At 32.8% G+C, this 25,356-nt stretch overlaps 2 protein-coding genes across 3 annotated transcripts; one reads left to right on the forward strand and one right to left on the reverse strand.

Annotated features, from left to right (window-relative positions):
- Nucleotides 1-4,506: 4,506 nt before the first annotated feature.
- Nucleotides 4,507-14,456, forward strand: LOC104220689 (uncharacterized). 2 transcript variants are annotated; one of them, XM_009771600.2, is made up of 11 exons: nt 4,508-5,050; nt 5,929-6,240; nt 6,322-6,430; nt 6,923-7,016; nt 8,525-8,612; nt 8,713-8,796; nt 11,924-12,017; nt 12,102-12,189; nt 12,379-12,484; nt 12,570-12,662; nt 13,564-14,456. In XM_009771600.2, the coding sequence occupies exons 1-11, from the start codon at nt 4,859-4,861 to the stop codon at nt 13,954-13,956; spliced, it is 1,653 nt and encodes a 550-aa protein (XP_009769902.1). In that variant the 5' UTR covers nt 4,508-4,858; the 3' UTR covers nt 13,957-14,456. The 2 variants fall into 2 exon arrangements, with proteins under 2 accessions (XP_070006845.1, XP_009769902.1); XM_070150744.1 differs by lacking the exons at nt 12,570-12,662; nt 13,564-14,456 and adding an exon at nt 12,722-13,178 and having other exon boundaries at nt 4,507-5,050.
- Nucleotides 14,457-14,869: 413 nt separating this feature from the next.
- On the reverse strand, nt 14,870-19,221 carry LOC104220688 (uncharacterized). Its single transcript, XM_009771598.2, has 8 exons — nt 18,952-19,221; nt 17,393-17,890; nt 16,910-17,084; nt 16,105-16,390; nt 15,881-15,953; nt 15,720-15,810; nt 15,532-15,611; nt 14,870-15,391 (listed from the first exon to the last, which is right to left on the reverse strand). Exons 1-8 carry the CDS (start codon nt 19,048-19,050, stop codon nt 15,152-15,154), a joined length of 1,542 nt encoding a protein of 513 aa, XP_009769900.1. The 5' UTR covers nt 19,051-19,221; the 3' UTR covers nt 14,870-15,151.
- Between the last annotated feature and the right edge of the window lie 6,135 nt (nt 19,222-25,356).

A 25,356-nucleotide genomic window follows, 5' to 3' on the forward strand; every position in this document is an offset into this window, starting at 1 on the left:
AAGTTTTAAATGTAGAAATTGAAAAGGTTAAAATGTCTCTTAATTGGCTTTTTTATTCAAACCATAGAAGTAGACTTAGAGATTATTTTAAAAAATGTGATGAATTTGGCCTTAGAGAAAGAAAGGTTCCTAAACCTTGTCCGACTAGATGGAATTACATGTATGAAAGTTTAGTTGTTGCATATGAATATAGAAATCCAATAAGCGCAACATATAATGCTCGTGTAGGTGATGATGATGATGATGATGAGCACCTTACAAATCAAGATTGGACTAATGTTAAAATGCTTGTAGACTTTTTAGAACAATTTCATGTTGCTACAAATGAATTATCTGGGCAATATTATCCTACTATTTCTAACTATTTAGTTTATATTGCAGCACTTGCAGATTTATTTACTCAATTTTCAGAGGGTGGGGTAATTTATGAACAAGCTATTAATTCTATGAAAGCTAAGTTTAAAAAAAAAATTTCCATATCCCCCCTATATTTGGTGTTGCTGTAGTGTTAAATCCTACAATGAAATTAGGAGGTCCTCACTTTTGGTACTCAAAAATTTATAGCGCTTTATCACTTTCAGCTGAGGAATTTGCTACACTTGGAGATGCAAAAGCCTCAATTAAAATAAATGCTCAAACAATTTATAATGCTTATCAACTTGCCTTAGATCATGCTAGACCAAATGTTTCAACTCCTACTTCGTCTAGTTCGCAATCATCTAAAAGAACTGCGGGCCTAAAAGCCCTTAGTTCTTGGACGGAGTTCCGGGTCAAGGTGATAATATTGGTGATAGTTCACAACTAAATGAGCTTCCAGTTTATTTATCGTAGGAACTTGAATTAGAGAATCCCGACGGCTCTTTCAATGTTTTGGAATGGTGGAAGGACAAACAAAAACACTATCCGGTTCTTTCAATGATGGCTCGAGATATTTTAAGTGTTCAAGCTTCAATAGTGGCATCGGAGAGCGCTTTCAGTTAAGCGAGATTTCAAATCGGTGATCACAGAGCGTCTATGCGGGAGAGCTTGGAAAAATCAGTACTCTTCAGAGATTGGATCCGTTCGGAAAAAAGAAATTTTGGACTTGCAGAATCACAACTGGAGATAGACGAAGCTTATGAAGAAATGCTAGCGGAACTTGCACAGGATGCTGCTTCGCTCGGAAATGGTGATGAACAAGCTTCTTTTCCACCACTACCAATGAAAATTCATCCGGACCTTGAAGGATTTATGAGATTTATTAGAGATAATACATAGACTAATATGTAACTTGTATTTTGGCACATCTTTCTTAGTTTTTTTTCCTTTTAATGGTGGTATTACTACATTGTTGTGCTCATTCCATTGAGGGGAGGAAGACTAAGAAAGATATTGCCATTTTTTTTTTTAATGTTGTAATAATAAAAAGTATAAGACATTCCCTTGAATATTTCTTTGCAATTTATTTTGTGTTTAAATTTGATATAGTGTGCATATATATATAGATATAGATATAGTATATATAATATATATAAGCTATATATTATATAAGGCAATATATAATTATATATACATACTATATATACTATATATATTTATATAGTTGTATATAAGCAATTTATATTAATATATACATATATAGTTTACAAGAAATTGCCTTAGATAAAAAAAATAAAAAATAAATAGCCCGGAACAAAAAAGTCTGTTTAGGCCCACAGGCCCGGCCCATTTAGCCCGAGACCATGTGGGCTTAGGACCGCAGTGGGCCGGTTCCACTCATTTGGCCCGTTAGGCCTGGGTCCGCCTAAGCCTAGGCCCATTTGGCCCATTTAGGTCCGTGTCCGGACCACAATACAGCTGCTATGTGGGGCGAGTTGAAATTTTATGGGTTAAGAGAAAACCCGCACCGCTTGCCATTCCTATGTCAGCCATATATAGTAAATGCAAATTTAATGAGTATGCAACTTTTGGATTGATTGAAGAGGAGATATATATATTGCCGATTCTTTGTTCCTTCACACTCGTAAGGAACAACAAGAATACAATATATGCATAAGAAATTAGCGTTTAAGTAAGATGGATGAGATTTTATACAAGACTTTTTTTGTCCAAATAAACTTCTGTCCAGAGGCGGATGCATCACGGTAGTTACGGGTTCAATTGAACCTATAACTTTTGACGCGAAGTAAAAATTTATGTGTAAAAATTTATTAAAATTATAAAAATAATAGATTTGAACCCATAACTTTAAAAATATAATGGGTTCAATATTAAAATCTTAAAAAATCGAACCCATAGAATTTAAATCCTGGATCTGCATCTGCTTCTGTCATGTGTAGATTTGGCCAACGCTTTAACATTTAGATCCTAACCAGCCTGATCCTGTGATCTGTCGGGTCAAGTCGACATGCATATAGTACGTATTGGAATTTTTACATTCTTATACACTATGAAACTATATTACTCCCTACTCAAGTTTTACTATAATTACATTTTATATACTCAATTACCATTTATGTACATTTTAAGGAATTAATGATAATAATTAGTATACTAAAATCACTCTATATCTTCCACTCCCACTCCCCCCACGTTTCTCTCTCCACATCCCACCCCCTCCCCCGTGTATCTTGCATAAGAGAACAGCAATTCCATCATTGACAACCATTAAAAAGTTTTGAAGCTTTAAATTCGAATTTGAGTTTTCAAAAAAAAAAAATTATTTGTTCGAATTGAGTGTTGTTGCAAAGAATTGAGAATTCTCTTTATGTCTCTCTCTATCTTTCAATCCCTAATTTCAGTAATGCAAAGCAAAGGAAAAGAGAGCAGCAATTCCACCATTGACAGCCATTAAAATGTTTTGAAGCTTTGAATTCGAATTTGGGTTTTCAAAAATCATTATTTGTTTGGATTGAGTGTTGTTACAAACAATTGGGAATATGATTTGGAGTTTATATCTCAATTTTGAGGGTGTTTTGGTGAAGATTAGACTTGATTTTGGCTAAATTTCAGATTGAAACTCGTCGAAGAAGAAGAAGAAGAAGACATGATATATATTATATTTATGAAATTGTAGTAAAATTGTAGAAAAATTGTATTCTGTTGTTTTATATATATATATATATATATATATATATATATATATATTGTATGAAAGTTGAACAATATTGTATACAATTTGTATTTAAGTTATATGTTATTGTAGTTGTATTTAACTGGGTACAAATAATGTATAAAAATTGTAGATAAGTTATAGATAAGTTGTATAATATATAATTAGTTGTATGAAATTTGTTTTTACTATGTATAAATCAGATACAAAATATACAAAAGACATATTGTATAAAATTTGTACAAAAATTATATTAGAGTGGTATGATATTGTAGATGTATATAATTGGATATAAATAATGTAGATAAGTTGTATAAATCTCATCCATATTTGGAATATTATTTCCTCTCGAGAAGAAGCCACGTTTATGAGATTTAACACCTCTCTTTGTAGAAGAAGAAAAATTACCTTTGAAGCTGTAAAACTTGCCATTATTTTCATTTTCTGCACCACAACAATATGGAACTTTGAAATGCAAAAGCCCCAGAAGAAGAATAACACATAAAAATGCGAAACTCAACTATTTCTTGCTAAAAACCCAAGTCATGGCTCATGGGAATTTTCAAGAAAAGATCTATATTTTTCCATGGCTCATGGGAATTTTCAAGAAACTTAATGCATAAATTAAGTCCCAAATGGGATGAAATTGGTCAGTATTAAACAGCGTGGTGCACATTCAATTGCATTTGGAGAGAAGAGGGGAGAGAAGAGAGAACAAAAGAAAAAGGTGTAATTAAATGAAACACAAATAATGGATATATTAATAATGGATATATTGTATATATTTTGTAAACAAAACTTGTTTATACTAGGTAATTAATTAAACATAAATATTTAGAGTAATAAAATTTTCAATAGGGTATAAGAATGAAAAAATCCCTTTCGTATTCTCTTAACTAATAAAAGGAAGAAGAAAAGAAGAAGAAGAACGAGGAGAAGAAGAAGAAAGAAAGGGACAGGGCATTTGAACATATAGCCTTTTTAGCCACTATTCAAATTCTGACCCCGTTAGTCAATTATTTTTTTAATTTTATTATTTTTTTTTTATTTTTTTTGGGTTTGCTCAAAAGAGTTAATCTGCAAAAAGAAAATACATTCAACTACCTTTTGAAGCAAAATTTAGATTATTGTGACAAAATTTAAAGTCAGCTCAAATTATATGGTGCAAATAATCCTGGTTTAATGGGGCAGATTTATCACTATTTTCTTTGCAAGTTTTCAAAGAATTAAAAATTTATTTGCATTTAATATTTATAGTAAATTATTTAAATTATTATAATTAAAAATAATAAATTAAAGTGATGATATATCTTAGTTAACTATTTTTATTATAATAATACATGTACATATATCACGTATTTATTAAATTGAGATAGATTAATTTTAATTGGATAAGTCTTTACCTTCCAAAGGCCAAAAGCCTAAATTAGACACAAACACATTCCTAGTGAATCTCAACCCCCTCAAACTCTCAAACTGACAGCGAAATAGAAAAAGAAAAAGAAAGAAAAAAAAAGTAGCAGCAGCAGAAGAAGAACGGGGCCAAGTAGAAGAAGAAGAAATAGTCAATCTCACCTTTCTCAAAGCTTCATCACTCTACACACTTTGATCTAGAGAAGCAATTCACATCCAACAATTTATTAAGAGCACTTTTGAACAAAAAGACCCAATTGCTTAAATGATCTCATTATTACATGTATAAACCACATATATTGAATTGTAGATAAGAAAGAGAAAAAGGGTTTTTCTTTTTTGGATTGGTTAAGAATGATGAATTCTGGGGTTAGTAGTAGTAGTAATAATAATAATACGATGTCGTCTGCGAACAATAACAACGCAGCACAATCACCAGGTTTGAAGACTTATTTTAAGACCCCAGAAGGAAGGTACAAGCTTCACTATGAGAAGACTCACCCTGCTGGTCTTCTTCACTATGCTCATGGAAAGACTGTTACTCAGGTATAATTAGTTATTAGCTCTTATGCTTTTGTGGGTTCTTGTTTTTACATTCTTGATTGTGAATATTGATAATTTGAATGTTATGTTCTGTAAGATGCTCAAGAGTGGATTTTGAGCATGACCCATTTAGTAATATCCATATTTTGAGCCGAATATAGAAGGGGTTTGGCTAATATGGTTAATTTCAACTTTAGTGGTTTGTAAGATGGTCGAGATTGGATTTTGGCATGACCCACTTGGTAATATCCATGTTTTTAGCTGAATATAGAAGGGGAGTCTTGGAGCAACGGTAAAGTTGTCTCCATATGGCCTATAAGTTACGGGTTTGAGCCGTGGCTCCGTGCGTCAAGTTAGGCTGCCTACATCACACCCTTGAGATGTGGCCCTTACCCAGACCTTACCTGAATGCCGGATGCTTTGTGCACCGGCTACCCTTTTTTGGTGTGATGATAAAGATTGGATTTTGGGGTTGACCCACTTGGTAATATCCATGTCTGAAGCTGAGTATAGAAGGGGTTTAGCTAATATGGTTAATTTCAAATATGGAGGTTCTACATCTCTACACCATCCTTTTCCAGAAAAGGAAAAAAAGAGAGTTTACTTTAGGTCTACATGGCACATGTATTTGTGCATGTAGCAGGTTACCCAGTGGATTATTCGAAGCTGATACGCCGACATAGTCCTTTTCCAAAAAAAAGAAAAAAAAAGGAGGTTAATTTCAAGTTCAAGGTATGTTCTGGGGGTTTGAATAATTGAGTTTTACAGTAAATTGGTTTTGTTCTTATCTGCCTTTTAACTCCGAATCGAAAATCCATTATCTGTCTTTTTACCCGAAATCGAGGATCCACCAAAGAGATAATAGTAATTTTTTGTTCCAGGTAACCCTTGCTCATCTCAAGGATAAACCGATGCAGGCGCAGCCCCAATCATCATCAAGTTTTGGAGTGAGCAGTGGTGTTAGGTCAGCTGCAGCAAGGTTCTTAGGTGGAAATGGTAGTAAAACACATAGTTTTGTTGGAGGAAATGGTGGAAGTAAGTCTATTAGTGGCATGAGTGGTAGGGTTGGATCATTTAGCGTGTCAAGTTCAAGCAATTCTCTTGGCAATTCGAACTTTGATGGCAAAGGAACCTATTTGGTGTTCAATGTTGGTGATGCAATTTTTATCAGTGACTTGAATTCTCGAGATAAGGTATGCTCATCAACAGATTTTGCTTTTCTGAGATGGTAGATTTGATGATACAGATTATGAAAGATTTACTGTCCAGTACAGGATCCTGTAAAGTCTATACATTTCAGCAATTCAAACCCCGTTTGCCATGCATTTGATCCGGATGCAAAGGAAGGACATGACTTGCTCATTGGTTTAAATTCTGGAGATGGTAAATTTCCATTTATCAGTCATGACATATAGTTTACAGCTTCTAGTAGGATTTTTTTTTTTTTTTTTTTGAGAAGGTAAAGTGTCCAGTATATTCAAAAAATCATCAGCACAAACTTTGTGCTGGAAGCCAAAATAGGCAATTATAATATGGAAAAGCAAAAATATAGTCCTTGTTCTTCTTACAAGGAACTCAAAACATCTAGGATTGAATCAGGATCCTCTACATATTCTGATTTACACCAAAAACAAAAAAGAAGAATACACTTCATCTTAATCTTTTGTAGAGAGTTGGTTCTATCAATAAAGCATCTCAGGTTCTTTTCTTTCCAAATTGTCCACCAAATAGTTGCTGACAATTTTCCATTTGTTTTTGTATGTGGTAAAGTCTATCTCTGTGTTCCAGCATAATAAAAGTTCAGAGGTTCTCCCTGGCATTATCCATCTAGTAGGATTCTGTTTTGAACCATAATGTCTGTTTTCACACTTGCAGTTTATTCAGTATCTTTACGGCAACAATTACAAGATGTTGGGAAGAAGCTTATTGGGGCACAACATTACAACAAGGATGGTGCTGTTAACAACAGGCAAGGCTGTCAAATCAAACCCTGTGATTCTTGTCTTTATCTTGTTTTTGGGGAATAGTGTTTGTACACCTAAGCTTCCTTGACATCCTTTTAAATTGAGTTTGAAAGTAGATGAATATTTAGTCGGACAGACGTCATATGTACTTATCGGTGGCTAGTACGGCTTTTGAGTTCCCTAAAATTTGTTTATAGTAGATAGTTTTCCCTTTTAATAAATGTGGATGTGTACTTTTTAACTAATCTTACTGACCCTCTATAAATGGAAGCCTCATTTGCTGATTGGCATAATAGCATAATTTGAATTAAGTGCCATTGAGCTGGTTATTTCCCATTTATGGGGGTCAGAAGTTAGATTTAAATTGGTAATCATAGTTGAGTCATCCAGAAAATATACTGCTTTTGCAATGCATTTATTAAATGGCATTTATGATTACTGAATATTCTTTGAGGCACTCCATCTCATATTTCAAAGTAACATTGTAAGAAAACAATCAGTAACCTAAAAAGAATATTCCATTAGGCATTAGCTTATAAATGTACTGCTATCATTAACTATACGTCGTCTCCTATGGACCATTAGAGATACTTTGACACCTCCCATGTACAAACTCGCCCTTCCCCTGAGTTGAGGGAAGATAAGTAGATTAATCTATGAAGTGTAAGGATGAAAACAAAAATATGATTAGATTTATTTTTCAGTTTTTCAGAACCGTCACGTAATCAAGAAGTTATTGAAGTTGACAAGAAAGCTTTTCTTTTTGAATAAATAAGAGGCACTATATATAAGAAAGAGCATTAAGGAGATTGAAGATACCCCCCAAAAAAAGGAGAAGATAGAAACAACTAAATAAGATAAGGAACAAAGAAAAAGAAGAGGGGTAAGATCTTGAAGGCACCATCATTTAGACAAAGGAAATCTTGGAACAATAAAAAATCTTTAGCTCCTTCCATCAGCTCTTCCTTGGTCAAAAGAGAAAATTAAATAAAGAGACAAATTCTTACATGTTTAACAGAAGCTGCAGGAGTAGTTCAAATTATTTTTTCATGCTGATTAATTGAGGACAACTTGTAGTGAAATTTGGTGACATGGTAAATACTGTTATAATATAAAAATATTTATGTTCCACACATGCCTTCTTTAATGTATTTTTAGGAAGATATTTAATTTTCTTTGACATCGTAGACTTCACCACTCAAAGCCCCTACCCACGAGCCCAACCATGCCCCTTTCTCACTTTACCCCTTTGGTGACTCAAACCCCCAACCTTATTATTAGAGGTGGGGGCTCTTTACCATTAGGCTACCCCTCCCTTTCCAGAAGATCCATAATTCATTTAAGTGTTTGTCGCGTTCATCACTTGGTGAATATTTTACAATTAGTTTCATGCAATGTCTAGCCATGCTAGTACTGCAAGTGTGATAGTTACACAAACAACAAAGATGTTTATATACCAAGATGAGAATGATTTATTTGCCAATTTAACAATTTCCTTTGTATTCAACACCAGTCGTTGTACTAGTGTCGCATGGGTGCCTAACAGTGATGGCGCTTTTGTCGTTGCTCATGCGGATGGAAACTTTTATGTCTACGATAAGGTAAATATTGAATCTGAATGGTGTCTTACTAATTTCCAATGTTAATGATTCTCATATTTCCAACTTCTGTTAGACCAATGTGCAATTTGTTGTTTTGCAGAGCAAAGATGGTTCTGCTGATCCTTCATTTCCGGTCATCAAGGATCAAACTCAATTTTCTGTTTCCCATGCACGCTATAGTAAGGTATAGTGCTTATAGACATAGTACTTTTCTGCAGTAATTTGCCACGGATATAAATACCGAGAAACAAGCCTACAATTGTCTCTTGTTTGTCTCCAACAATTGCCAATTTATTTGTTTATCTTTTGAGATCGAGAGATCAACCACACCTCAATCCCTTAATTATTTGGGGTCAGTTGTATGGATTTGTGTATCCATACCGTGGTATTTAGGTTCATTAATTTCATTACTGAGTTAATTGACTTGTAAAGCATATTAGGGGTTCTCTAAATCTCACACTTAACCCTATGCAGACGTACAAGTCTCCAACCAGGATAAATAGAATAAAGAGACTCTTGACGCACAGTAGACTTGTTGCAAGTATAACACAATAATGAAACCTTAATTACAACTAGTTGCTATAGCCTATATGGATCATTTATTTCCGTTTCATCATGTTTTTAGCTAAATAAGCATTGATTTGGAGAGGTTGTAGGTATACCAAGATAACTTCCATTCATGTATTTTACATCACCTTATTCCTCCTCTCTCTCTTTTTTTTTTTTTTTTTTGGAGAAGGAACCTTATTCCTCTTTTATCACCTTAGATCATCATATTGTCACACCTATGCTGGTGCATATGATGGTCTATATAGGACATGATTAAACAATCTCAGGTGATCTATCATTTTTCCCTATATTGTGTTTTCCTTGCACCCTCGCAGTCTTAGATGATCATTTCTAATCCTTATAAAAAATCTTGCTGCGATCTGATAATATCTGTTTTTATGTCATATATCTAATGGATGTCATCCCACCTGTGGGATTACAACACTGGGTTTGTTGTTGTTGTTGTTGTTGTTGTTGTTGTTGTTGTTGTTGTTGTTGTTGTTGTTGCTGTTATTGTTGTTGTTGTTGTTGTTGTTGTTGTTGTTGTTGTTGTTGTTGTTGTTGTTGTTGTTGTTGTTGTTGTTATCTAATGGATGCCACACTTTATTAATATTTTATTGCTTTTCTTTAAGGTTCTTCTCGAATCCTTTTAAATAGACTTATGAAAGCACCTGCATGTTCCTTCTGTTTGATAACATGATGGATAAAGGGCCTATATTCCTTCTGCTATTCTTCTTCTTGATATGGTGGGGTTATACTTCTAATGAGTGTAGTCTTATACTCTATTTTGAGGTAGTGTCTACATCGAAGATCAGATGGGTGAACGAGAAGATTGAGATGTGATTAGCCCTTAAGCAGCTTTTTTTTTCCACATGATTTAAAGATGCGTTTGCTCCTTTTTAAGTTATCCTTCTCTGTTAGTTGTGTTAATTTGAGGGGGTCATGTTATATGAGTACACTGGGCTGTTGTTGTTGTTGTTGCATGTTATATGAGTACAACGATATTAGTCTGGATCTTGGTACTTTCTTCTAACTTTACCAGCGGAGTTTTCTATATAGACATATAGGACATGACTAAACCATTTCCAAGTGATCTCTCATTTTACTCTTTATTCTGTGTTCCTTGCACCTATGCTGTCATCGATCATGCCAGACTAGATGATGTTGCAAAACAATTTATAAAGCCAGAAAATGTGGCAAATTAAATGACGTTGGTCCTGTGTTTTCTTTTTTCTTTTTGATAAGGTAAAACTTTTTTAACTGAGTACCAATATGGTACCAAAAAATAACACAACGCTGTTGTGAATATCTATACAGGCAGTACAACATCTCCTTAACAATTCCAGAAAGTCCATATATTGATTGATACTATCAATGAAACTACTCTTACACCAAAGAAACAATTTATGCAAACACTTGTTTTTACTCTAAAAGTATGATCTTTAAACCCATCAAAACAAGCTCTATTTTCTCTAGTCAAATAGCCCAAAATATTCTCAGAGGTATGGTTCTCCAAATCTGCTTCAATGTTCTATGAGGCATGGTCCATGAGATCCCACGGATATTGAAAAAGAGTTCCCAGCATTGCCTTGATTAGAGGGTGTTTGGATTGGCTTATAAAAAGTAGCTTTTAAGGTAAAAGCCAAAAGCCATAAGTTGGTAATACCCAACTTTTGGCTTATTTTTGTACTTTTTATGCCTAAAAGTAAGTGCTTTTAAGCACTTTTTATCATTGCCAAACACCACACAAACTAAAAAAGTGCTTAAAAGCCAATAAACACTTAAAATAAGCTAATCCAAACACCCTCTAAATCTGCACTGCAGAAGAAGATGATTCACAGTCTCCGCCTCGTCTTCACACAAATAGCACATATTACTTAGTACAAAACCCCTCTTGTGAAGATTATTCTGGGTAAGACAAGCTTCTTAAGTTGCAGTTCAGCAAATGTCGGGTCCTCTAATATTTTAGCATGAGCTAATTGTTAAAAGCCTCTTCATCGAGGCATAGGCACATTGCTAGTTTCTAGACTTTCTGACTCCTACTAATAGCTTATTTACTTTTTTCGAGGCTATTCTAAGCAAAGACACTCTTTTATTGATGAGGTTTACCACTTGTTTGGATGGTTTTGTCTATTGTTTCATGATGTATCAACCGATAAGCTTACGAAAATGCCTTTAACTGCTATATGTATTGAATTTATGAACAACTTCTTTTCCCTATATAATCAAACAATTATGCCTTATACATATATTAAGTTATTAAATCCACTCGACTCCTAATGAAATTAAACAAAAACAAGATAATAATGCAAACGACAATTAAGTACACGCATTTCATTTGGAACATAAATAATATTTCCTAACAACATGCATTCAAATAATCCATGACATAAAATGCCAGAATAAGACCATCATTTGCTTTGTTTTATCATACAGGTATGTCAAATCCGATAGATATAAGTTATCACATGGATTCATAAGAAAAGACAAATAAAAGACATGGCAAATAATTGTCATAAGTAATCATTACACAAAGTAAAAAGAATAGAAAAAAAGAAATCATGAAACAAGTACACAATGATTTCATAGTCTTACCTGTGGTCTCAAATTGGACCATGCTACAGACAAAAGGAAAAGGCAGTAGCAAAACCACGAACCAATTCAAGTTATGAACTCTGTGAATACTGAATAGCAATTTTAAGTTATTCCTTTCACCTTTTATCATTTGGCTTTATAGTTCTTTCTTCAATTTCCTTATGCAGAATCCTATAGCTAGATGGCATATTTGTCAAGGTTCAATCAATAGCATTGCTATCTCAAATGATGGGTCATATATCGCAACTGTAGGGAGGGATGGTATTTCCTTCATCTGATAACATTTGGATCTTTATTATGTCCTTTTCATTGTTAACTCGGCTGATAATGGCTAATAAAATGCAGGTTATCTGCGAGTATTTGACTACAAAAATGAACAGCTTATATGTGGTGGGAAAAGCTACTATGGTGCTCTATTATGTTGTGCTTGGAGGTTAGTGTGTGTGGTGTTTTAGATGCAAGATATATCTCTGTCTTGACGTTGCTTTTGCCTTCCATTTAAACTTTGAATCCTTCCCCTTTAGTACACATTTTCTGCTCCATCTCCCCCCCCCCACACACACACAACCCCCCACCCCCAAAAGTTGTTATTAATGTTTACTGAGAGTGCATGAACTGACAGTACGGACGGGAAGTACATTTTAACTGGTGGAGAAGATGACCTAGTTCAGGTTTGGAGCGTGGAGGAACATAAAGTAGTTGCATGGGGTGAGGGACACAGCTCTTGGGTGAGTTTGTAGCAGATTAGTAAAACTTACCTTATCTTCTCTGTGATGTTCAATCTTCCTTATTGTCTTGACTCGTGTCTGATAGGTAAGTGGAGTGGCATTCGATTCATATTGGACAGCACCAAATTCAGATGGCACGGATGAAAGTGTTGTCTACCGATTTGGTTCTGTTGGTCAGGTATTGTTCAAATGAAGTACTATAACTGTTTTTGTTTTTGTTTTTGTTTTTTTTACTAGGAAAACGAAATTTAAGATGAGATCCCACCGGGAGTCAAAACCAGGTCGCATGAAGCGCTATAGCTGTTTGAATCACTGTTGAAACTAGAATCTTATGTGCCTATTCAAGATGAACACTTTACCCGAGTTGAAGCTTATGTTCTTCTCTTGCTCAACAAAGGAAATGAGATCAGAACTTATCTTCTTTTTTTCCCTCTTAACAAACATACCTTTATAAATCTTCGTGCAGTGTGATATATTGACGCTTACTCTCTTTAGTCTAGCTGTTTATCCCTCTTATCAAGCTTATATTACAACAGCAACTACTACACCTCAATTCCAAGCAAGTTGGAGTCTACTATAAGGACCCTCTAACCATATTACTGCATATTATCTCATCTCAAAGTGTACCCTTATGATAAGATGTGACAAGTTCCTGATAAACACTTAGCAGGTGGTTTTGTGTGTGTGGCCCTTTTTTTTTTTTTGGGGGGGGGGGGGATCCAGTATCTTTACCACTGCATTTCATTTGTGATATGTAGTTTTTGTACTACTTGCTTCCTCAAATCTTTACATTAGTCCTAACAAATTTATTTATTTCTTAATCTTTGTATGTATCTCCAAAAAGTGTTGCAAATAAACTTTTGTAATCGTAATTTGTTATTTTGAGGATATTTGTAAAAATTGTATATTTTTTAAATCTTTTTTGTGCCGTGAAGTTGGTACTTCCTTGCTGGTAGCGGGTTGGAGCTAATCTCCACAAGGAACCTGCTAAGCGGAGGATTTTCTCTTCTTTAATATGCTTATCCAATAGTTGAGTATGAATTGAGCATACATGATATATTTTTGCGTGTCTTTTGCAGGACACACAATTACTTCTATGGGATCTTGAAATGGATGAAATTGTAGTACCAATGCGCCGTCCTCCAGGTGGATCCCCAACTTTCAGCACCGGGAGTCAATCGTCACATTGGGATAATGCTTGCCCCGGTGGTACTTTACAACCTGCTCCAAGCATGCGAGATATTCCAAAAATATCACCCCTGGTTACTCATCGTGTTCATACTGAACCACTTTCTAGTTTAATATTTACTCATGAATCAGTCCTTACTGTCTGTCGGGAGGGGCACATTAAGATTTGGATGAGACCAGGCTTTGGTGAAAGCCCATCAAGCAACTCGGATTCTTTATTGAGTACTAGTATTAAGGAGAAGCAATCGATATCGGGGAAGGTTGTTACTTCAAATTACAAGTAATGACATATACATTATTACGGTGGAGTGCAAAAATGGAGAATGCAGTAAATGGAGGTCTTTTACATACTGACATTCACTGGTCTTCAGTTTAGTTTGCTCGATGCTGATAAGCATATGATATGAGGTTGTGCGGTGAGATTAACTGACCAATTGTATAGCGAACAATGAATTTGCTGATGGGAGCAAGATGAGGGAGCAAGATGAGGTTGGAAGAAGGGTGCACACCCCGCGTGTAAGTATGAAATGTTAAGAGAATATTTAAACTGATAGGCTGAAATAATTATCGACATCTTTTGAGATGTGTTACTAGTTTCCACCCTCTCAGAACTCCTTAACCCCTCCTATTTTCCCTTTTGTTCCTTTCTTTCTTTCCTTCTTTTAGCCAATTTTGCATAGAAACTACTGGTTGACATTTGATTTGCATTGGATTAACCTCATGTTTTGCTGTGTCCAACATTTTGGCCGTGGTTTTATGGGGTTGATAACGCTTTTTCATGTGATTTTTTTTGTGCAAGTATAGTCATTGAGCCCTTTTCTTTTTACTATATTGTGACACCTTTCCATTAAAGGCAATAACATATTGTGACTTGGTAGAAAAACAAACTAAGACAATTAAATGTCAGCTTGTGATGTGATGTGTGGATTAGGCGCAACATTACGAGTCAAAACCTTGTAGCAGACAAAAACCTAGTATTTAAGGTGGAGAAGGGTAACGAGACAAACTCATTATCCACTGAGTTTTGAATTGTGCACCACTGAACTACTGGGATTTCTCGATTATAAAAATAAAGATTTATATAATATTTTTTTTAAATACACTATTACATGGGGAGAAAGGATAAGAGGGCTAGTCCACCTATATTGTGTGGGAGACTCCCACAAATACCAGTAAACTGTAACATGCGAACAAAGATGTGCCAAGCAATTGAATAGAAAAATTAACAGGAAAGATACAAGATTACATTTTTCAACAGAAAAAGGAAAGGAGAAAATCAATCTTAGTTACATTCTGATATTTACATTATTTCAGTTTCCCTTTCAAGCACTACCTATCTGCTGGAACAATGAACCAGCCGCGTAACTCAAAACTGTACAGTTGTGACTTGCAACGACTAGCTATACACTCCAATGATTTTCTTACAGGAGACGGAAATGTTTTAATCTTGAATATAAGTAGATTATGTGTTCCTTGCGTTCAGCTTCCATGCACAGCTCCAGAAGTACCAGCTTCAGCTCCATGCATTTGGCTTTCCACCTGGGGCGTCGGACTAACTTCAGATGATTGATTTGGACGCGGCCCTTCCTGAGATTCGCGTTGTGAATTCCATCTCCTCCTCAATTTCAAAAGCTCAAGAAGGATAGAAGTCCCACACATTGTACCCCCAAAACCCGCAAAGGTGGCAAGTAGAATCGATAAAACTGCTTGCACTCGAAGCTACAATTCCGAGCAAAAGATAAAAAGCTTTTAGTATTAGGTGGAGCCCAAGGCAATTCAAGAGAATCACATAATCTTTTTTCTTTCTAGTTGGCCATGTGTTTAAGTTTTTTGTTTATTTGAGCTGAAGCACTACTTACCACTGAGTAGAAAACATGAGCAAACAGAACCACCAAGGCAAACTGACTGACAGCATAAATCCAAGCATATCGTCTTATTACTGAACACGTAAAGCATGTAGTTTGTATGTTAAATAACCATATTGATGTAATCCAACACTATCAAATTTGAAAGAAGCTAGTGAACAAAGGGAGTTTTGTTCATGTACCCATAGTTGTCGATGTCATGGAAGCAAGGAGACCTAATATGCATGAAAAGGGCAGAGATATAGCAATGGCGCCCGATCCCATTCTGGTAACCTGTAAACAAAGCACTATTTAGGACCCTTTCTGGAGTAGGATAATATATTACTGTATAATCTTTACTCACCAAAAGCTGCTCCAGAAAACAAAAGTAGGCAAGCATGCTGACAATGACAAGAACAGGAACGTCCTGCCAAACCCTGTAACCAGTTTTCACAGCTCAAGTTAAATACCATGTACTTCAGCTTAAAACTTTTTCTATAGGTACGATGTAATTCAACTTAAACTATTTTATCATAAGAAATGATACAGAGCAACAAAAGAAGGGGAAAGGCAAGTTCATGCGTATACCTGTATCGTCCAGCTTCAGCTTGAACTCCATTTCCTCTACGATTAGTACTTTGAATCCGCAAAAGAGTGACAGGTAAGTTCCGAACCTCTTCATTGCAGACATCACAGATCTTGTTGCCTTTTATGCTGAACCATTTTATAGCACATTCTTGATGAGCTAAGGCTAGTTCACCTTTACAGCTACATTCCATCTTCAGAGTTTCCGAACCCTCCCCAAGTTCAACGAAGCAGATTCTGCAGACAGCATCTTCTTGAGTGATGTCTTCACCAAAATTAGCATTTCCATCTGAAACCATAACACTAAGAAAGGTGTAGGTTAGTTATCCTAGGTGAGTGAATAGAAGGTTCAAGCTCTAAATGCAATGCTACATAAGAGTAATGCCATCTAGATTTAAAGAATATTCTTCGTCCAAATACAGGTCAAGTACAAGTTCTTACAGTTACCAGATTTTAAACATCGACTATATGGATTGTAAATGCTATAACTCAACTTCTAAGAACTCTTATCCACAAAAATTGCAGTCTATCAGAAATTGGCGATTACATATTCCTATACTCAGATGATCACCGAGCAGCCAAAATTTTATAAATCGCAATCTGTAGTATGAAATCCTAGTTAGCATGGTCTCCTAAAAATAAGTTGAGACAGCGCTCCACTATATTCGTATACAGCTGCTTCTTACTAGAATTATAACTTCAGACACAATAAAGCACGAAAGATGTAACTAACAGAGAATCACAGGTTTGCAGAACCAAGCCTTTATTATACGACAATGCATCAAACATGATTATAGACATAAATTACCTGCGCTAAGAGTTGGAGTCGCATTAAATGATGGAGCATCATGTCTTGGCACGCGAGGAGTAGAGGGGACTACACGATAGATGCTCCCTATGTAATCCATCTGTTTTATGCTCCCATCTTTGATTAGCGTTGGCACTGAATGTGAGCGAGGTATGGGATGTCTAGCTCCTGCTTTCTAGAAGATGGTGAATTCATAAGATTTTAGTAGAGAAAATGAAATGTCCAGAGTGAACAGAGCAAAAGGAATCTTGAAGGTTAAATGAAATTACAAAAACCTTTATATTTATGCCAACAAAACCAGTAAGAAGATCCATAATCAGTATATACATCTAGGTAAATGAATTAACACTTTAGAGTACTGTAATTTGAGAACAATAAATATTTTTGTCTTTTGACTACACTCATCTTTCATTACCCAAAGTAACATACTCTCACATGAGAATTTTACATATAAGAAGACGGGCAACAAATAGACGAACTTACAACTGAATTGAATGCTGCATTTCCGTAACCACCATGTGTTGATTCAGGATTAGAGTGTTCAATTGGAGTTACAGGCAACGATGAAGTTCTTTTCATCTTTGGATTAAAAATCCTTTTAACAGATAGAGTCCTGAAAATCGAAGGCCTGTCCTGAGTTTGCGGAGAGGCTCCAAGAGCTAACATTGCAGCCTTTTCAATATCAGTTGTCCTATTCCGGAATTTGAAACTTAATTTAGGGAGGAGAGATTTGATTGACGATTTAGCTCTTGATAATGAGGGACCTGGAGATCCGTTTACTTTAACATGGCTCGGGCTTGGTAATGGGGAAAAATTCACTCTTTTGGGAGTTTGAGTTGGCGACGGGGACAACATATTTATCCTCACGAAATCCTCTATTGGTCCATCAACGATTCTTTCTGGTACTTCCAGAAGTAGATTTAGCTGTCTTTGCCGTTCGCAGAGTTGTAGTTCTTCTACTATTTCACTTGATTCACCGACCTAAAAGAATTTGAGAACCACAATACCGGAGTTACTAATCCACTTTTTGTCTCACCACACAAAACTATAACTGTACCAATTTGCAATGAAACAAAGATATAATCATGAAACACTTCTCTGATACAAAGATTCAGCACGCAGCATTGGTAACAAGAATTAGCTCCAAGAATGATGTTGAAGCAAAGATAAACAATTCATGCCAAAAATAATATACAAAGCAGTAGGTGATCAAGACACAAATCAAACCAGTTCAGAAATTCCTTGTACAATCCTAAAAATCCAAAATCTTTGGAGTATAAGTTCTATGAACATATGGTGTAAAAAATATTTACAACATCATGTCACTTAAAAGTCAACTACAAGAAATTCTCTATACAACAATAACAACAACAACAAAGCCAGTAAAATCCCACAAGTGGGGTCTGGGGAGGGTAGTGTGTACGCAAGCCTTACCCTACTCTGGGTGGTAGAGAGTCTGTTCCCAAAAGACCCTCGGCTCGAGGGGAAGACAAGTAATTCTCTATACAAACATTAATTGATATCTTGAAAAAAGGGAATCAATCTTCTATAAAGGTCAAAATAAACCGATAGTGTACAAAATTGTTCGCATCATCGGTGCAAAATAAACCGGGCAGCCCAGTGCATGAAGCATCGCGCGTAACATTATCAGTGCACATAACATAAATCCTTTTGCCCTTGAAGATATTTTTAAGAATACAAAGAGAGTTTTGCAAAAGAAAAACAATCCAAGAAAACCATACCATAATTCAGCCTGGAAAACGAGGAAATTGAGTGATATCCAAGCAAAAAAAAAAAAAAAAAATCTATTTTTGAAGGGACATCAAAATTCCAACAAAAAAATGTTAAGCAAATAAGAAAAAGGTTATGAATAAAGATATAGAAACCCAACAAAAGAATTTCTCAGAAAAAGAAAGAAAAAAAAAAGCCATAGCTCAAAGAAATAAATGGGTAAAAGCAGAAAAATACAAAAGACAAACAAAACCCATATACAGCATCCCTTGTTAGTGTTTTACAGCAAAATATAACAAGAAAAAAGTTACCTTTACAAGAGGAAGAGGAGGATCAAGTCTACTGTTGAGGTTATTAGTACAATTCTTATCATCCTCTTCAGCTAATGATCTCTTGTTACTAGTTTCCATTAAATGTAACAATTATCAGAGAAACAAAAAAACAAGGAAGTAAAACCCTAAAGAAAGTCTTGGGAACTGAATTACTGAAAGTAAAGAAGAGTAGCTAATGAACAAAGTTGCAAGCTTTGAGAGAGAAAAAGAGAGACAAGAAAGTAATGAGGAAGCACTCTTCTTGACTATACTATAAAATTTGTTTTTATTACTAGAGTTTATGTCAAAAGAACAAAAAAATGCAAGAGGTCTTTTGTCAAAAATTGTACCCCTCCGCTTCACTTTGTTTCGCATCATATCGTATGTATACTATATTAAAAGCACGAAGGCCCTTAGCGAAATGTCGTTCGTCTTTTTTACCCTTTAAAAATATATTTTACATCGGATAAAATTATAAAATTAAAAAACTTTCCAAATATTTAGGAGTTCTAAATAGACTAAGTTTTTTCTAAGTAATTTACTATTTGATATCTTCTCCTAATAAGGATACAAAATATTAAGACAATAAAAGAATCCAAAAAGGTAGGAGGAAATATTTTTCGTTAGTTCCCAACAAGTAAACTTCACGATTTTGTATAAAATTTCTTTTCTTTGTCCTTGTTTAATCATAAAGACCAATTTTGCCTCTTTATTTCCCTTTCATATAATTTATTTATTATTTTAAAAATTTAAATGAAAAGTATTTTTTTTAGAAGCTTGGTTGTTAAATTTGTTTATTTCTCAAATTTTCTACGACATTAGGTTTTAGGGAAGAGTAATTATTTTTGGAAAAAAGTAATAACTAATTTGTGATAAAATACTAATTAGCGTAATCTAATTTACGAAAATACCTAAAGTACCTCAATAAAAATTCGTGTTAAAAAAGAAACTAATATTATTATTAAGAAATTTTATTGCATAATTTAACTTTAAAAATAGGACTTAGTTACGAAATTCTTCTTGTAGCTGATCACTTTTTTTATTGATCTGTCACTAGCGATAATTTTTTATTATTTAACTACATAATTTTTTCATCGCTAATTTATTTCTTTATGTAGTTGACTTGTCTAGAATACATGGTATCTAGATGATTATTTTGATACGAAACTAATATAAAAGAACACTAAACTTTCAAAATCATCTTGGTTACGTTGTTTCATGCTTAGCTTCTACTTTTGTTTTTTTTTACTAAATAGGCTCAATATTTCTATTGATTTCCCTTTAAAATCAACTAGAATTTTGACTATTAAATATTTTCTTATTGAACTAGGTAAAAAGTCCTAATATTTAGGACCTAACATTTAAGAATTTAAAACCAAATAAGATTTTACTTAAGTAAATTCTTTCCTTATTTACTTCATAATTAATTTGTCTTCGTTAGATTTCTTACGTCTATATTTGTTCTATATAAAGTTTAGGTTTGGTTTATATAAAGGTTGATTCCCATTTAAATTCTACCATTAAATCTATCTTTTCCTTATATAATTTTTTTAATTTAAATTTTTTATATGTTACGCCTTATTTTTACTTTTGGGGAAATTATTCTTGCATATAATATATTTTTCATCAACTCCTTTTAAAAGTATAACGTTAAATATGAAATTATTTTCATAATATATTTAAATTCTAGAAAAAAGGTCTATAGTTTCTATTCTATTTACTATTCAGTTAAAAATAAAATAAAGAATATAGTATTATTCTATTGTATTCTTTTATTTATGTTATTCCTTATACAGATATGAATATATACAATAAGTTTTATTATCTTCTACTTCCATAAGCCGATTTTGTATATTTTTATACTTATTTTGTTTAATGTGTAAGAAGCTATAAGCGATTATTAGAATACATAGAATTTTTTTTATATTATGCTAGCTGGCATAAAGGACCAATGCACAACTATGGACGAAAGGGTAACCTCATTTCGCCTTACCAACCCCATGGAAACTCCGAATACATGCCTAGATTGTTTGTACAGACACACTTTTTGGGTGCTAAAAATCCAAAGTCGAAAGGAAAACAGCTCAAAATCAAACAATAAAGAGGTATAAGATTATTATTTTCAGTATTAGGTAAACTATGATATATTATTTTAATAAAATTATAAAACTGGGAGAAATATTAAGTTGAATATAATAATTGAGATGCATGATTGAGAATCTCTATGAGGTAGAATATTTTTTTTCTTGAGTAATTGGCTAAATTAGATCAACTATTATTATTCTCAAGAATTATTTTTTTGTAAAATTTTATTTTTATAACTCAATAACAAGCATATAATTCATTGAGACAGGTTACGTACTCAAAGAGTAGTTATACTAAAAGTAGGAAGCTCTAAATATCAAAGTTGAATTACCAAAAAGTTCATAAAATTGAAGGACTATTTTACCCATTAACTATATAAATACTGCTTCAATAATATTCTTGTACAAAAAGGTAAAGACAGTCACCTTCCAATAAATAATAAATTTGTACTTAATGCAGCCTATCCAATTCCTAAGTATTCCTTTCATCTTCCATACTTTATTGCAAATGTACATACTATTTCAACCTTTAGAATGCTCATTTAATGTTTACTCCTTTGAGCTTCCAACAATTATTATAGATTCATGTATTTCAGCCTTCTCTCCTTCTTTCATTCACTTTACAAAATTGGACAATGAAATCAATTAAGCAATTCTTCTTAATGTGACACCATTTGTCAATTGGAGAAATGGTCATTAACCATTTGTTCTTTTCATTTGGCATACCTGCTAACTGTCTATAACACATAATACCAATCTATAGTTTTCAAATAAGGTAATATTTTCTTTTCCTATTAGTTATATGAGTCTCGCACAAATTTTACGATTGTTCATGTTTTTTATACAATATTTCCATAGTCTTTATCATGAAAATGACTATCTTTTGTTATGAAAAGTTTGGCTACTATACTATCCTTATTGATTACAGTGAAAAATAACGTTAAGTTTGTTATTTTCCTTTTGTGTATTATTCAAGTGTTAGACTAATTACCAAGCCCATCAATAGACTTAACTTCTTTACTCCCTCTTCTATTTACTTTTACCATTAAGAAGTCATGGGTTATGTGAAAGGGCTACTACGTAAATCAAATATATTGTTATTAACTTATTTCATAAAGAGAAATCTTAGATTATAGAAACAAATAATCTAAGTAAAGAGGGTGAACGATAGTACCTACAATGCACGATTAGTGTTAAATTATTTCATAAGTCAATTGTTATCATTTGAATCTAAGTTTCAACGATATATAAATAGAAGAATATAAGACACGTAGAAGAACATAATTCAAATCCCTTATAAACCAACTATCATTCGGTAGGATTTAGGGCACTATAATTATTACATATCGAAATTAGTTTCGGTGGGAAAAAGAAAAATTAAGTATGTGAATACATTTGATATACATCCATTTTATAGAACTTTTAACAAATCATTTAGATATTTTTGGATATTTTCAATTTTCAAAAGTTTGTAACAATTGATAAGGGTTACACGTGCAACGCACGTGTTCAGAAATTAGTAGTTTTAAATACGAGGGTCAAAATATTTAATTTTAACTATAAATTTGAGTATAGTTAGACATGACATGTTATTGCTTTAGCTTATCGAGATATGTCCCACGATAAAAGGTGTGGAGGTCGATGATTAGGGTTGTAAATTGACAGATAGTAGTGTGTTCCTCCTAGGCCGACCAGTAGTACTAGGACTATTTTTGTAATTTCTTATTTATGGTTCTTTATTATGCATGTTGTGGCATTCCCGCCCGTTACCATGTTAGATTGTTGCTAATACTCTTTGCTGCTTGGTTGCTTTATCTTCACTGCTCCTTGAGCCGAGGATATATCGGAAACAACCTCTCTATCTCTATGAGGTATGTGTAAGGTCTGCGTGCACACTACCCTCTCTAGACCCAGTTCATGGAATCAAACTGGATTTTTTTTTTTTTTTTTTGTTGTTGTTATTTTGAACATAAATTTTTTAAGTTTTTAGAAATAAAATTTGCATATTTAAAAATCATATAAAAATAGTATAAGTCAGTTTTTAGAAATAAATTTGTTTGAAAATTATATAAAAAGTATTATAAGCTAAAGTAGTTAACAATTTAAAATATTAAAAAAAATATTTAAGAAACTATTTTTGACTCTGCAAATAATATATGTGCCGAACAAAATGAAACAGTAGGAGTATGTTTTTTTTTTTTTGAAATAATGGTGTTGAATTATATATATATATATATATATAAATAAATAATGAAAAATGATATTATATAGCTGTTGTGAAAATAATAATCGTAAAAATATATAAAATTTATATATTTTTTGTGTATATATACATTTTGTATATTATATACAAAATTATACAAATTTTATATACTTTTTCTGCTACCAAATATAAATAGTTTTGGCGCGAGCTAAAAGTGATAATACCCCGTTAAAAAGTCAGACAAAAATGTCGGGCAAATTTATAGATAGAATAGACTAGCATTAAAAAACAGAATAGACTAACATTGAAAATTGTAGTAGTTGAATTTGAACCTAAAATATACTAGTATTTTGTTGTTATGTTATGTCTCAATCGATAAGTCATCTCTTAAAACAATTTTTATGTATATGGAAGTCTTATCACATAAATAAAATTTCTTAATGGGAACGTCTGCCTTAATTATATCTAATAGGTTATAGGTCTATATCAAGTTCTTGTTAAAAATTAGTGTTGGTTCTGATTAGGTGTGATATGAAGTGTTTATTCATGCAAATATTTTAGATATTTTGCAATTAAATTGAAGACGAATTTAAAGTCCTTATTTCTTTCGTTGGTGCAATGTTAGCGAAAACCCAAAGTAATTAAATATAGAGTAATATTTAGTTTAATTGTTACTTAAATTTTATTTTATTGTATTGTTAAATTTATCATTACGTAACAATAAGAAGTGTCACTTTATGTAACGATCGATTTAGAGTGGTTGTGTAACTTATATTATTTCTTTCCTATCATCTTGCCTTTTTTTATTATTAAATAATTATATTTTATCTTTTTATATAATAATTCTATATCATACCTTATTTTTTTCTTTAAAATATAACAAAATTTATTCTTCATACTTTTTTAAAAAAATGACTAAAATAAAGAAAAAAGGGAGAAATATTCATCCCATAATTTTTCGCTTACTTTGATTATAAGAAACTTTATCTTTTAATTTCTGATGTCATAATAGCACCTAGATTTCAACCACATTTTGTTTTATTGTGTTTTCCCTATTATTTAATCTTACTTTTTTTTTTTTTTGTTCACTTACTAATACTGTATCAACTCTTTTGTGCCAATTATTGCCTTTGAAAATCCTTTTCTATCAAGTCAATGAGGTGACTCAGTAATGAAAGTTACTTAAACCAACTAGCCATTATAGAAATAGTTCCACATAACTTTAAATGGACTTTGGAATTCCGAAAGGTTTTTGAAAATTAACGACTTATGTTTTCAAGTTTTAGAAAATTAACTACTTATGTTTTCATTCCATATTCGTTGTTATCTTTTTCTTTACTAAGAAACTTTTTAATTTATAATTTTTTGTAAAATTTTAAAGGATATTTTAGTCATTTTTTTAAAAGAATAACTTATCAGCATTTTTCTATCAAACACATAAACTACTTATTATCAGTTCAGCACCTCTATCCAAATACGTAAATACTTATTTAAAAAATCAGGTTCAACACTTCAAATCAAATATCTGACTCTATAGGTTCTACTTTATTTGCAGATAATAATCCAAACGGGCTCTAACTCTTATGTGACACTGGTGCACGTGTATCAAATTGTTTAATTTTCACTGTGTATTTAGAAAGAATTTTTAAGATTTTTAAACAAAATCTAAATACTTAAAAGTTAAATAAAAATACTATAAGTTATAACAATTAAAAAGTTAAAATATTTAAAAAGTGTTTGAAAAATTATGGTTAAGAAAACTCTTTGAACTCTCCAATGAAAGAGGAGTATATTATCACATTTTTTTCAAGTGTATTAAACAAAAACTTATTTTCAGAAACTTTTTTATATATATATGCACACACATTAACATATTTCTAAAGAAAAACATCCTTACAAGTAATGCCTATTTATCCTAAAAATTGGATAATAATTAAATTTATAATGTGATTTTAGGGACACGTGATTTTACCTAATACCAATTGATAAACGTAAAAATTAGCAATAAAGATTAATAATAAAATAAAGCAAATCAGTCTTGAAACGTGATTAAACTCTCGAGCTTAAGTGGGCTCGAACTGATCGGTGCCCAAAATAGTTAAGAAGCAAACTGATGAA

Source organism: Nicotiana sylvestris, chromosome 7 (genome assembly GCF_000393655.2).
Source record: "Nicotiana sylvestris chromosome 7, ASM39365v2, whole genome shotgun sequence".
Lineage (NCBI taxonomy): Eukaryota > Viridiplantae > Streptophyta > Magnoliopsida > Solanales > Solanaceae > Nicotiana > Nicotiana sylvestris.